This window comes from Stigmatopora argus, chromosome 17 (assembly GCF_051989625.1).
Source record: "Stigmatopora argus isolate UIUO_Sarg chromosome 17, RoL_Sarg_1.0, whole genome shotgun sequence".
Taxonomy (NCBI): domain Eukaryota; kingdom Metazoa; phylum Chordata; class Actinopteri; order Syngnathiformes; family Syngnathidae; genus Stigmatopora; species Stigmatopora argus.
Genome location: NC_135403.1, coordinates 5,722,324 through 5,738,396, shown reverse-complemented (window position 1 = coordinate 5,738,396; position 16,073 = coordinate 5,722,324). Strand labels below are relative to the sequence as shown.

The window sequence follows — 16,073 nt, the reverse complement described above, 5'->3', positions numbered from 1 at the left end:
GCTGCATTTTGCACTAAATGATGGATGTTATTACTCCAAGGCAGCATTCATCTTGCTTAATTGATTATATTGTTGGATTTTTTTTTTATTGCAAAACTTTAGGAAATTAGAGAAATATATTAAATTTATTGAGCTCAAGTAAGTTAAATAATCCTAATTTGTTTTGTTACATACATCGAAATTAAGTTATGGTTCTTGAAATGCAATTAAATGGAAAATAAAGAAAAAATAAATCAGCCTTTTAATGAAAGTTTGGCAAAAGTAACTTTAAATCTTGATTTTCATGCTCTGCAGGGAAATTGTCTCAGTCCAAAGCCCTTATATATATTTACTACTGTAATATTATTTGTGGATAATCCCGCAAATGATTTACTGTTCCGACCACTTTCAGAAATTCTACTCTTTTAAGTAGAACTTTGATGCTTTAAAATGTGGGTCACACCACCTACAGTAATAAATTACAGTTGTAGAACATAATCAAGTGAGTTAAGTAATCATAATGTGTTCTTGCATAGTACATGTAAAGTGTAGATTTTGTAAATAAATAGTATACTTTAAAATTAAGCAACAAATCTCATTTATAATGAAATGAAACAAAAAGTAGGAACAGCTAAAGGTTTCTCTATAAGATTTATATGAACATGACTGCAGCAATGCAGTATCTACAATTTCGAACTAGAACTCAAACAAATGGACGAGGCAATACATCAGAATTCAGCACCATGGACAGCATACATGTATTGAATACATGAGACATCAAATCGTATTTCATTCAAACATCGTCTGCCAAACAATCAAAAGGGCAAGCTGGGAGAAGTACCTAAGCCTTTTTGAATTTGCATGGTCATGAGGCTTTAAAGGGCTCGCGCATGATAGCTTTTAAGCCAAAGTACAAAGTTCATGAGCAACAATAGAGACTGCCACCATTACTTCACTTTGTCCATTTCAAATGCTCTAGCTCTCCTTTAATGACCGTCCATAAATATTTCCAACTGCGCGGATGTTAGCACTGGCTGACTGGCTGCATGTTAATAGACAAGTACTTGACAAGCCACTGTGCATGTCTGATACTGCTAAATAATATTTTATATGAGAATCTAATTTATAGCTACTGCAAGTCAAAGCTGTTGGAGACAAGTAATTTATTCCCCTTCAAAAGGCAGACATGCTCACATACTACATATTATTTTAATATGTTTTATGTATGTATTTTTCACAGAACTGACTGATGCAACATACTAACTACTTCTCAAATGTACATTATGTATGATATGTTAAATACTGACAGATTTTTTTGATTTCCGAACCAATTCGATTTTTCTCAAGACATCTTGTGTCGATACCAATTCTATGCCCATATTTATCGATCAGTACAAATATTGCAAAATATAATGTACTAGTAAAACATAAACTACTTTGTTGGTATTAATGTCAAGAAATGCTTTGTTTATGACAAGGGTGGTTCGCGGGCCGCTTTAACGTCAACTTCATTTTATGTGGCCCGGACCATTTTAGATATAATATTTAGATTTTTTTTAATAAATGGATTAAAAGAACTAGATTAAAAGCCCTGAATATTCACTTTTTTATAGATCTAAAACAATGTTTATTTTAGCTTTTTTTAAAATATATTTTTAGATTTTACAAAATGATTTTTGAACTAAAAACACAGAAGAAATTGATTAAAAAATTACAATTATTGATTTAAAAGGGGAAAAATCAGGAAATGTAATATACATCTATACTCTTCATCTGAATTTGATCCTAAAACAGAAAGTCGGCACTCATGATTTACTTTCCCGGGCCACACAAAATGATGCGGTGGGCCAGATTTGGCCCCCGGGCCGCCACTTTGACACGTGTCTTATGACAATAGTCTGTGACTGTCATTAGTCTCTAAAGAGATGTCGCCTCACTCAACAGACACGTTTGCCTAGTTGTTTGATTTACAGCAGCCTAAAAGCACAAAAGTACTGAAATCAGACTGGACTACAGGATTGGATACAATCTTGTGACCAAATCCGATACTCCAAAAATAGAAGTATCGGATCGGGACATCACTACTTGGTGCAGTATGTATTCAACCCCCACACCTCCTGATACAGTCCATAAAACGGCTTTCTCATCTTGTTAATATTCCGCATCTAATGATGCATAAGAAAAACAATCAGTGCGTCGGGGCAGGTGCTGTTGAGGCGCAACCTTTATGATTTATTGAAGATTGCAGCCCCCGAACCACCCCAAACACATGCACGCACCGTCAGTTAGACATGCTGAATGGCTCTCTATTCCCAGTCTTTAACAACTCAGCACATGCGGTTAAATGTTTGGACAAGCAGTATGTGAACCTTTTATTAAAACCAACTTTCACCCCTCTAGCAAATGTCCTTTTAGTACATAGATTTCAGTTCAAGATCAGTAATGAATGATGAGTTTCAGAGATTAATATAATTGCCGAGCATGCGTACAGAAAAAAAAACATTTATGCCAGTTGCATTTTTCATAATATACTCATTTTAGCGCATTTTTTTTGGAATCCTGTCAAGCACTCCCAAGTGTATGCTTTGTGCCAATGACCTTCAAAGCGGCATTATTTATGCCCCTAGAATATCAGTCTCATGCCGCCTATGCTGTAATTGATTGAGAAGGCTCATTCTACAGTTTGAGGATGCTCTGACTGCAGTGGGCAAACACAGCATGGCGGAGTCTTTTAATTTGAAACGTGAGCTATTGTTACACAAAAAGGGAAAATATACATGATGTGAATTCCCCCTACTCCCCCTATGGTGTGTCCCCTTGTTTATGCATTTTTAATTTCTCTATTATTCCACTTTGCAGTCATATTTAACCACTTGACCAGATGCTCTCCTCCCTCCCCCCCTGCTATGTTTCTCTCTATCTTAACCCCCTCTCTCGTTCTCCCGCTGTCTCTTTCTCTCTCTCTCTCTCTTTTGCTCGCTCGCTCAACTCTAGTGAGATGAAGCAAGAGCTGGTGGAAGAAGGCAGCAGATGCTCCATCCTGTCCAAGCAGCATCGTTTCAACGAGCACTGCTGCATTCGTTGCTGTGCGCCCTTCACCTTCCTGCTCAACCCCAAGCGAGAGTGTCTGGACTGCCAGTACAACGTGTGCAAGGCTTGCTGTATCTACAACAAGAAGGACAAAGCCTGGTTGTGCTCTGCGTGTCAGAAGGGCAGGTTAGTACTTGTGAACACACACTTCGGAGCAGAGATTTGGCAGGGGAATGAATGGGAGTCCTGCTCGGTATTTTTTAAGAGGTAGAATTGAGGTATTTCTGGATGGATGGATGGAGGGATGGTCAAAGAGGGCGATGTGTTGGGGTAAAATGACATATTGTAGAGGTGACTTTAAAGGTCCCAGCTGTTCAAGCTTGATCATTTTGTGCTGTGACTTTTTTTTTAAACCTGTGCAAAAAAGCAAGGAAATATTTTGGGTATGATTTAGTGATTTTCTTATTTGAACTGTAAATGCAGTGAACATTTACACCTTGAATATGCTAATATTTTCAAAATTTGGGGTTTGTTTGTGGGTAGCTGCATTGCCATTGGGTATTAGTACCCGCACCTATTACTGAATGAAAAAGGATTTTTCCATTGGCAGGGAGGGGTGTTGGAAGTATGTACTGTTGCATCAAAGTAGGGCGATTCATATGTTAATATGGCGGCATCAAAGGCAGGTTGGTAAAATATTGTGCAGTGCTGATTGCTAATCATACTTATGACAGTTTATTTCAAAAGGTAAGTCAAATCAGAGAGGTCAAGGTGTATACAAGCTGTCCAAAAATGTGTTGCCCCTCCACTTGGCCCTATTTCATCAATTTTATTCCTCTGTTGCCTGACACTGCCTCTTTTTAACTTTGATTGATTTTTCAATGTACAGAGGTAGCTTGACTTCCATTCTGCTGGTATGAGACACGAGGGATATGTCTGTGAAAAGGTATAAGAAGGCGAGGAAATTCAATGATATTTAAATGAGGTGGGCATGGTTTAGTTCCTCCCCTCACATACACTTCCATTGTTATCTATGAACGTTGAGCTTCCCAGGGACTCAAATGTCCTCATTAGGGGTTTAGACTATATCACAGATGGGACGGATGTCACAACAGGAGCATCGACCACCATTATACATGTAGCACTTATCATTAGTGCATTAAGCAGCTTTAAATCTGCTCTTAGCATGAATTACTCTCACTGGGGGTTTTGTGTCATCAGAAATGGCAATTTACAGCTTGTCTAGAAGGTCTAGTCTGAAAAATATTTGGATTCAGATTAGCAATTTTAGGAATATGGCTAGAATTAGGCTTTCATTGTAATTAAATGACTTCGTATCATATGGTTAATGGTTTGGAGGGTGTGTTAAAATGTAGTCATGTATTAACAAATTGACCTTGTGCAAACTCGGCCCCCAAAATAGATATTCTATATCAAACATATAAGTGTTAGCAACGACATTGAGCGAGCATGATCCATCAAATTATTGGATATTGAATTTGCCAACTGACGTACAACGTTGTGAAATCTTCAGAGAGGATCAGATGGAAGCTGCGCGCGTCCAAAATTAGGAGGTGTCCCTATTGCAAAGTTAAATTGGACACAATGTACTGTTAGGGTTTATCTGGGGGATAATTTCCAGTTATCTGATCAAATAAAATATTGTCCTCCCAAAAAATGCGACTTATTCTCCTGTGCGGCTCTATATTTTTTCCTCTTCTATTCATAGGCTGATGCGGCTTGTACTCAAGTGTGACTTAGTCTGAAAAACATGGTATTTTATTGTTATTTTTCATTTTGTGAGCATACACTTGAGCATCCTACCATTTGCTTGCTTGAGTTGAACCTGTCTTCTTTTGCCTCCATAGCGTGTTAGTTTTTATTTTCGGTATATAACCCGCCACTACATATATTACTGGCAAAATAAATCACTTAAAACTCTGACATATGGATTCACGACGCCTGTTGGCTTAGCAACTGTAACTAAGAGGAGTGGACTTTTTATGAAATTGTGAATTGTTTATTTTTCTGCCAAATATGTTAGACATGTTGCGCCACGATTTACATTTTTTTAGGCAGTGAATTTGTGCATCTGCACAGTGTTCACATCTGTACACATTGCTATCAAAAGATGATGAGGATCTTTAAAAATATTAATAATAGTAACCCTCCATTGCCAATTCCTCCCTTCCTTCTGTAATATCCTCACGGCATTCTGCAGCATCCAAATGCAAATCCAATTCTCAATGGAACAGGCCAAATGGTGTCTCTCTACCTCTCTCATTTTCTCTCTACCCTCCTCTTTTCTCTCTTCCCTCCTCCCCCCAGCTGTCCGTTATTAATCTCAGTTGCACTGGTGTGATCCCTCATCAAAAGTGGAGTTGGAATCATTGCAAACATTCACACACTCATTAGGTTAAAGCCTTTAGCTAATTAGTCAGAAAAAAATCAATGTACTATATCTTTTGTGACACCAGTAATCAATGTACTATATCTTTTGTGACTCTTATTTGACACACTGAGTATTTGCTTTAAATAATTGTTTGTGGTTTATTTGCTCTGACCACTTATTCATGACGAAAAAAATATATGAACACATTAGGGCTACAACAAATGATTACTTTGACCGAATAATTACCAATTATTCTTGCAATTAGTCGGTTGTTCGGCTCATCTAAAATTGTTTTACAGGGCAAAAAGCAGATGTTTACAAATATCTCATTTTGATTCTTTATAAAGATAATCCTTTCATTAAGGATTATGGAAATTAGAAAATTTTTGTCTTTATTTTATATTTAAAAAAAATATGGTTATATATTGTATTAAATACAAATATAAAATACATATGTACAAATATATTTCCCTATTTATTAAGAAATATTAGTCCTAAAATAGAAAAAAAAAACATGAAAAATATATAAACAAAAATATCACAAATTAAACTAATTTGTTTTTTGTTTTTCCTCATTTAAAAAAAAGAATAGAATCAAATACAGACTAATAGAATAGAATAAAATGGACTAAAGATTTTTCCTTTTGTTCTCATTTCTTTTATGGTTGTAAAATAAACATTATTCCGTTTTCCTTTTTTTGTAATTTTTTCATTAACAAAGTAAATCTAAAATATGTTAATAGGCAAGTACTTATCAAGCAATCAAGAAACTCTAGACACCATAGAGAGAACCAGACATGTAGACTGGAGCAATTAGGATGTCAAATCAACCACCACAGTACACACAAGCCACACTTTTTTTGTGGAAAAATAAGACTACCCACCTGTTCCACTTTAAGACCCTAAATTACAAGTGACCTGGGAACTGTTAAAGGCAACATGTAGATGATTAAGAGAGATAAAAGCCAGAGGTTGGGAAGGAGAGGGCAGGCAGAAGAAAGGGCAGCAGGATAGGGAAGGACCTGTCAGTAGTCTGTCCCATTTAGGAGAGAATTTATTTTAAAACATGCTCAAATTCTAAGTCAATTTCATTGTTTTTCCTTTTTAGCAGGACATGCAGTTTGTCTGTTTTCAGAATTTATATTGACTTATTTTTCTTTTGCTAGCAATGTCCAGAATTTTACCCATTTACATCCACACTTGTCCTAAATATGACAAAAAAATATGGCTTACTAAAGCCAGGAAATAATGAAATTATTTGCCTCTATGCTTTTGTGTAATACACTTAGTGACAAAACTGTTCATTCCTTTTCATGATGTTATTGAAGAGTAACTGAATGCATTATTACATTTATTGTGGGGAACAATAGAAAAATACAGTAAATACAAAATCTTATACATGGGTTGTAGTACTATTTATTTGGTGGCCAGGTCAGTTTTAATGACTGTTCATCTTATTTATTAAATTTTACATTCTTCCTCTTAATATATATGATTTTCAATGCAATGTCTTTTGGGATTTGGAAAGACATTTCCATATTCACATATTCACAGAAATAATCAAATGATTATATCTTGAGATTATATCATGATTAAATTATGTCCCCTGCAAAATGGCGTGTTTCATACGACATGGAACCTGGCATTCTAGTAGTTTCGTTACAATCTATTTTAAAATATTTTTTATTGTCCCATTAAAACAAAAATGGACAAAAAATGCTCATTAAATTGCTATTTCATTATATTAGTCTATTTATGAGCAACACTAGGTTGAAAATAGGTCTGCCTACCTTAACAACTCCCCCATTTACGCAAGGAACGGCACTATTTTGGGCCAACAAAATCCAAATTGAGTAGGCTACAATCCAAATAATAGCTTATTGTAAAAAATATAAACAAAACTCACATTATAACCACTACGACTTATGGAAATAGTTGCCGGTTTCGGCTTAAATCATTAAACATTATAATAAGACCACCAATAGTACCTTTTATAAGTTAAAAAAAAAAAGCGTAATGACTTAGTAAGTTTTTTTTGTACTGCTTGGGTTCCTTTCCTTTGCTTTGCTCTGAAACCCCCCCTCCCCCAAAGGTTTAATTTTGATGAAAGAATGAGACAAAATAATGCTTTTTTAGCTACTGTTAAAGTTTTCACATCAACACACATTTTTCACTTGTCTGCACATTGCATTATGTATTATAGAATCTTTGAAGGAATTGCCTACAGTTGTATGTTTTCTTTTGTCTTCATGCACCCCTGGTAAACTCTCTTGCTACTATAAAAGTTAGGATAGTCTTTTTTTTGGTCATTCTTTAGGGAGTATTCTTATCAGCACCAGCGAGCAAGACTGCATTCTCGAAGGGAGGCTGTGCCCTAAAGCACCACTAAGCAGCCGCCACCGCCCACTTCTCCACTTGAATAATTTACATGTCTCTGTCCCACCGTTTGCTTGCCTAGTGATTTTACTCTAAGGCTATTTACACCTGCTCGGATGGAGCAAAGTAAGCAAACAATGCAGCTCTTCAGTTTCTACTGCAGCTTTATTCTCCATAGCCTTCAGTCTGCCACTTTGCCAAACAATCGTGAGTTCATCAAGAATTGTATGTCATGGCAGATTGATTTAGATTATCTTAGATTATGCATCCCGTATTCGGGAAATTTCATTGTCACAGTAGCAAGAGGGTGAGAATACAGACACAGGAAAAGACATTTTAGACATAAAAAATAAATAAATGGATAAATAAATTAATAAATAAATATAATAAATAAGCGTTGCTGGAACATATATATAAATATATACATTTATATATTCAGATATAGATATACAAACATATATAAATATAAATATACATACATAAATATAAATATACAAACACATATATAAATATACATATACATACATATATATAAATATACATATACATATATATATAAATATACATATACATACATATATATAAATATACATACATACACATAGATGTACATGTATACATACGGTTGGTCTTAACATTCAGCCATTATTTTGTTAAAGAGCCTGACATCTGATTAACAACTATTAACCTCAGAGTGGAAGTAGAAATTCAGCTACTGATGTTAGAAAGGAGGAAAGCCTGTCCATAGACAGAAGGACAACAGAGAGTCAGGCCTTTGAATTATTGGACTAAGACACAAAAAGCTAGAGTTTCCACTGATTTGATAAGCGAAAACTACATTCTGTATCTTGTTTGTCTATTAGAGTTGGTGGAAAGGGAAGCTGAAAGAAGAATATAGCATTTTTTTATCCCGAAGAGAGGTTTTAAATGTTTTGGGCACGAAAACATTTACCCGTTGTCTCAATAGGGCGTGAAAAATATAATTGTGAATACAAGACAGAAACTTTGACGTAAACTGATGTGTATCTATCTACTTTTGTGAATGTACGGAAGCTTAAAATGTGCTTTGGAATCCATGTAAATGACTCTAATGAACACTTCTCGTAGAGTCATAGACATAGGGGAGTGTACACAGACAACATCGTGAGCTGGAGTTGGCTGAAAGGTTATTGAGACTTTCTTAAGGAGTGACCTATTGGAATGTTTTGATAAGGAGGTAATTGGTGCAAAGGTGAGGCATTTTTTATTGTTAGATATCAATCCATCATACAGATTGAGATAGCGAAGACATAATGTAAATTTTATATTATGTATTCCCTGAGCTTGCCTGACATTATTTGTATTCTGTATTATAGAAGGTTTGTGTCTTATGGCATAGTTTGACAAAACAACCACAGGGAAAAAAAACAAGAGGTAAAGGGAAAACATGAGGAGGGACAGAATACAAAAATTGGATATGTAAGGGAGATTTGTAAAATGTTTATCAAATTGAACAAAACCTCAACACCACTGAACACTGAATTAAATACTATTTTAAAAAGGTAATAGATACTTCAACAGAAATCCCTGACAATTGGACTGAAGTGATTTTGCTACACTTATCTGCACTTTTACAGGCAAAATAGTGAATGTTTGATGACTTCTGGTCTGAAATATTAAATAATGCAACATTTCGTTTCAATGTCAATGGAGAGTACAAATATTGCAATTGTTTAATTAACTTTTTTGATGCATTTATGCATTAGTGTACTCTCAATGAGTTCAAATTTTAAAATATAAGAAAGCAAAAGTAAATCCTTGATTTGCAATCTTAGGAAGCAATGACACTAATCCATTTCTCTGCCTACCTAAAATACATTGTTACCCATACAGTTACTATGCACATGCACAACCAGGACACTGAAAATTTAAGATACAACACAGGCGTTTAGCTTTGACTAAGATCCAATTAAAATGCCTTGCTCTTTTTTTTTATTAAAACAGCCAAAATCCAAAGTATCTGCGCTGTATGAAAGGCGTTGCTCAAAGCTAATTGGCCGTCAACATGGAAGCAATATGCCTTTGTCCTTTTTGTGTTTCACCAAGAGGTTACCTGTCGATTCCTGCTTTGTTCTTGTTTCTTGCTGTTACGGCTCCTGTGCTCAATGATAGTGGAGAAGGGTGTGTAGCTGGTGATAAATCACTGGTGCCCATGTAAACAAGTGGGCGTGTACTCGCAAACACAAAGAGAGACTGTTCTTGTGGGTGTCAGAAGTTTGACATTAATACTATGCAAATAATTTGACATTTGGCAGATTTTGGTTTGAGGCATTCTTGTCTCTACAGAAGGTCATTGCTCCAGTATCCACGTTTTCTGTACTGTTATCAATTGTCCACTAGTAAACCCAGTCGCTGCATTCCTGGTCTGCGATCAGATGGTGATTCTTGGTGCAGTAACTGACCGGCACGCGCAACCTGATCCATATGAATTTGTGGCTGGCAGTGCTTAGGCTAGTGATTGGAAATCTCATGATTCTTAAAGCGGTTTATGCTGTAAAATGACCAGAGGGTCAGAACAGAAGCAAAAAAAAATGGCTTTAATGTTCTTTAGAGGGATTGCAGAAAGAACCTGTTTTCCACTGTCGGGCAAGGACTTAGGCACGCTTCCGTTTATAGTTCCAAAATAACATTGATGTTCGTAAAACCATTTCAGGCATTTATCAGTGTAACAGCAACAGCTACAAAACGCTTTTCATGTTGCTTTTGAAGGCCTTGTCACTCCAGATGAGCTCATGAATCCAGATGATAGATGGGTGGACCTCTTGACATTCTGGTGGGAGAACTTAATCCTATTCAAAGCTTTTTAATGGAAATGATAAATCATGGGTTTTTAATGGACTACAAGAAATGTATTATCTACAACTCACTTAATGCTAGTAAAATCACATTTGCAATAGGCAGAGAAACACATTTGGCTAAGAAAGATTTTAACGTGACTCGTGTGTAAAGAAATATTCGGTAAAAATTACGGGAATAGGAAATTTCAGTTGCTATGAGAGCGACTATTTTGCACAAAAGATTATTTGATCATCTTATGTGGCAAGCATACTAGAGTTAGTCATGTTTCGTTTCTTGATACACTTGAATCATTTCAAAGAGATGATATTGGCACATCAAGGGGAGCTATAATGTTATAGATGTTTTTTTTAATTTAAGTTTTAAAGTGAATCATTGCTAAACTCATTATTTTTGTCTTCATGTACACTGCCGAGTGCTCCCCCAACCTCAAAACCAGGTGACTCGGACTCTAACTCAGCTGCAAAATATGTGATCGGGACAACCTTATGAAAAATTAATGCAACACTGGATAAAAATACATCTTGACACTGCAGACGTTCATCGAAACAATGCCACCGCAAAGACAGTCCAACCAAACATTACATTTTTTTCTCTATTGGTGGGCCAGTCTATTTGACTTTTTTTTTTAAATGGGTTATAATGCTTAACACTATTCCTTTTGGCTAATACATGGATGTCTTATTATTTTTTTGCCTTTCAAGAAGTACTAACCAACTGGCAGCAATTTTCATATCATTAAACATCCTTCCCTCATCTACTTGAAATTCTGCTCTCATGAGAGTGAAGTGTATTGCTTTCCATTCGATTTTTAGAAGCAGCGTGTTAAGGTAGAAAAAAAAATAACTCAAAGGACAAAAATATTGGGACCGTTAGGAAATGGATGGCAGATTTTGAAGCACTTTGCTTAGTAGACCAGAGAGTTGTTTGTGGTAACAAGTACATTGTTGCTATCCAAATGTATGTACTACTATGTTTCAGTTTAAAGACAAGTTCTACTCATCAAAACATGTCTTTATAGACTTTACTCTCTCACATGCCCAAATAGTTTCATCTTGCCAACTATTCTAGTCCTCAGTCTTTTGATTTTGATTTTTTTTTAAATGAACAACAGTTAGAAAAGTATGCGGATGTGTTTATAGTACTGCAAGAGTTCATATGGTTTGCACACACTAATTTGGGTGTATTCGCTCACCAACATGTATGCTTGCGCATGGCCCTGGGCTTTTGTCTCATTGCACCTCCTCTGCAGTTTTGCAGTATTTAAAATGAGGCTTTGCTGCAGTGAGGCCAGCCGGAGTTTCTCAGCGATTTTCCGCTTGAGTGCTGAGAGTTGTTTGATCTCATTAAGTTTAAAAGATCGTGATGCTATTAAGTATGCGTTAAGACCCAACTCTCCTGGGATAGGCAGCTCTGTGCTGGCCATTTTCCCATATGCTTGTCTCTTTTTGTCCATCAACTGGAGTACAGTGACATTTTTTTTCAGGTACTCTCTACTCTGACCACGAAAGTTGAGTATTATTGATTGTAAAAGTTTCATTTTTAATTTCTCCTATCATACCATTCAAAATTTGGAAAATTTGGTCCTCACTAGAGTCAGCCTGCCCTTCCATTTTAGAAGAAGCATCTTTATGTTTTTTTAATAATCCTGAGTTGGATGATTAAGAACCTCAAAAAAAAAATACTCTTTATTTTTTTTAGGGGTTGAAAATATTTTAAATACTGTACACATCAGCTAAATGGATGACTTTGTGACATTAGCCAGGCAATAATGAGCATTGAGCTTACCATAATGCCTGTATCGCTTTTTTTTTTAAAGGAAGTTGTAAATTCTCCTTTGCAACCACTACTGTACACTGTAGTTAGAGACGTTTGGGACCACAAGAGACTTTTCACCAAAGCATATATATGAATAATTGGTCTGCTTTACTGTAATAATGGCCACCCTGGTTGAGAAAAGAGAGTTACTTGTCTAAATAAGGAAGATTTGTATTTTTTGCAAAACGGGCCCTGCATCTGACACACACGCAACACTGGCTATATAAGAGGGTTGCTCACTGTTAATGTCAAGTTATCACTATTTTTCCTTATGAATTAATGAACAAAATGATATATTGAAAAGGATGTACATCTCTGAGTATTTATGTATTAACCCATTAGTATTGAGTGTTCGCATGTTGAATATGATTTTTTTTTCTGGTCCCTTATTTCAAAATTAATCTTTAATCAGACTAATACATCTAATTTCTTGTGCTTTAGCAATAATTTATTTTCTATAAATCAGTGTTTCTTTACTCCACAAAACAACTGCCTACTTCTTTTTTTGACCTAGATTGTGGTCATTTATTGTAGTATGTAAGAGACTAAAGCGGATTGAAGTTGACCTGGTAATTTTCTGCCTTCAGATGTTGTATCATACATAAACCACAGACTAGTTTGTATTCAGTGATTGTTGCTGTTGTGCTCATTTTATAAGACATCTATTGTAATCATGCGAAAGCGGGATTCAATCTTGGGGGGGGTGCAAGTGCAACTGTTGAACTGCTTGGGTGTGTCTTCTAAAAGGGACTGGTGAAGAAATCCTGGCTACATGTACAAAGCATTGTGACTATAATTTTACTGACACTTGGAAGACGGATGGAAAAATGGGCTTTCTTAAACAGACATTAATGCCTACATAAAATTTACCAAAGATGTGAAAAGAGACCGTAGGGAGAACAATTAATAAATTCGTCAGACACGATTCCATGCAATTTAAACTATTCCCTGAAGTCTTCTATGATTGAAATTATATCCTGTGAGGTGGCATGTGTTTGTCTATACTCATTGGTCATTATATGTATGTAGCTTTCAGTCCATCTCTTTAAATAACAATTCCTACTTGGTTAAACATACAGTAATTCCAAATAATATTATCCATTTCTAATTTTATAATTGTCAGCATTCATCTTTTTTTAAATAACACAGCTTCATGAAAACAGTACATACATCAGTAGTTACATATCAACACAGTCACTGCTTGTCTACCTGCCAAGCTTGTCATTCATTTTACGACAGTGAATTAACGTTTTCATCTGACACCTTATGAGTGGAAGTCAGAGGGTTGAGAACTGTAAAACAGTACCAATATTTATTGCAACCTCGTTAACATTGCTGTATGGATTAGTTTTCAAATCTCATAATTGCAATATACTATACCTTCTTCCCTACCCTAAATCTAGGACCCAAACCGATTCACAATGAAGATGTGCTTTACCATGCTCCAATAATTGAACTAACTTCCATATAGTGTCTGTCAATAGAATTAATTTATGATACAATTGTGCTAGATCTTAATTGTAGTGGTGTATATAATAATATAGCCACCCATCCCTACCACATTGCACCGATCACACTAAGAACTGATTTAATGATCAAAAGTATTTCAGCCAAGACTCAGGGTGAGATGTGTCCATGCGACCAGTTTCGCCTCTGCTTTTTATGGCTGCAATTGCTCACTATGACTGCACTTGTATGAATAATGCAGCGTTTCTCTGCTTTGGGCAGCTATATGATGTTTGCACACACATGCTAGTTGACATGAAAGCGAGCAGGCCAAAGAATAAGCAAGTGGTTTTAAACTAGTTAACTTGCGGAGAATTTCACACTGAACTCCTATGTTTATCTCAGCATGCAAACTTGTGTGATCTTTGCACTTTGCTGTTATTATTGTGCAGCATTTTATGTCGCGTATGAATCAGCAAGTTAGGTTGAGCTTTTTACAAAATGACAAGTATAATTAAAGGATAAAACTGAGTTCACCACATATGCTGGCTGAGAAATTGTATTCCGCCAACAAGATTTCTTTCCTACTTCTCACTCCATATAGAAAATTGCAGTGTTCTTTTTGTGATTGGGTCGAGTGTCAAAAGGTTCGCAGTTGATGGATGGTGTAGGTTTTCATCTGTATGGCTACTTTCTCCCGAGGCAATCTGTTAGTCGCACAGCTCGAGTCTATAGCAGCACCCTTCTTCCACTCGAAGGGTTCCCATCATAATTGCAAGTGAGATTCAAACCGTGGCCATCTGTGCAAGGCCACTTTGTTATCATCATGAAAATCTACAGTTTTTGAATAATATTTATTTGAACAACTACACTATTAACTATAGGGTTCATATCAACAAGAATGATGGAACCAGCTAGGAACATGAGTACCCTTTGTGACCAAAGGTGTGAAGAAGAGATAAATTCAAAAAGCAACGATCTAAGCCAAAGTCAAAGAGGACAATTGTTCGTGATGGTCTGCCAAGGGGAGAATTCTGCCTCCATAGGCATAATCCTCATTGAAACAAGTCTGTTATTAAAAGAAAAGTTGGGTCAGACACCAAAGAGTAAAATACTGGCCAGGAGAGATGCGTGCAAGAGTGAACTTGAGTGCATTCCCCCCAGCCCTTCTTCATACACGGGTTATTGAAGAGTCACACAAAATGTCAGCATCATGATCAAAAACATTTAAGGATCAATCAATAAACACACCTACTTTGGACTCTTGGAACAAAACATTGGAATCTTTTCGACCTATTTCAACGGTACTCGGCCGTTTGGTCACCGGACTTTTGATCGCACGGAAGGTTATTGATAATTACCATTTAGAATTGTTGCTCAAATTCTCTAAATACAAACTGCGAATTATTTAGTCATACTTAATGCCCTATTAATTATTAGGCAAAAGAAAAGCTCCAAATTTCCCATACTTTTATTGTGTTTTGTTGGAGAACTTGTTAAGACCCTGACTGACGTCCCTTCCTAATGGGACAACTCATGTACATACAAACTCTTCTACACTCACACGTCCGCTCAGTGAAACTGCTCAGGGCCATTGTTGGCTTCTATTGATGCGTAGACCGTGTTGTTTTACCTTGTTTTCTCGCCGGACTTATGGTCGCCGGACTTTTGGTCGCCGGACTTTTGGTCGCCGGACGTTTGGTCGCAGGTTGTTTGGGTCCAGGCGACCAAACGTCCGGCGACCAAACGTCCGGTCACGATTTCAACGACACCAACTGGAGCTGAAATGCACAATCTTTATTTGCCAAGTTGACTGTACAAAGGAGAAAGATCTTATTATTTGAATATTGTAGACTGTTATTTGTTAGTATGATTATAATATTGTATGAGTGCCTGTGTGTGAACTTTACAATTGATAATATAGAACACAAGATTTAATAGTGATTGAATATGTATGCGTAAACTATTTTATACTGGTCTTACAGACAGTGGCACTTGAACAGCGTATTTTTTGTTTTTTGCACCCAAACTGTTTTAATTCTATCACTTTCTGGGGCATTTGACATTGATGTCTTTGACTGCAATGAAATGTCATATTTTGACAAATTCGCCCTCTGATTCTTGCCATCTGTCTTTGGAGGCAAAACCATGTGTGAGTACATGCAAGGAATGTGAAGGATGGATGATAGGGGGATTA

At 36.2% G+C, this 16,073-nt stretch overlaps 1 protein-coding gene across 5 annotated transcripts in view; it reads left to right on the top strand.

Annotated features, from left to right (window-relative positions):
* myripb (myosin VIIA and Rab interacting protein b) overlaps positions 1-16,073 on the top strand; it is a 91,555-nt gene that overhangs the window by 35,908 nt on the left and 39,574 nt on the right. For all 5 annotated transcript variants that reach the window (XM_077624064.1, XM_077624065.1, XM_077624067.1 and 2 more), the window contains one exon: positions 2,974-3,195. In XM_077624064.1, coding sequence (XP_077480190.1) covers positions 2,974-3,195 — 222 coding nt within the window. The remainder of the gene's footprint in view (positions 1-2,973; positions 3,196-16,073) is intronic.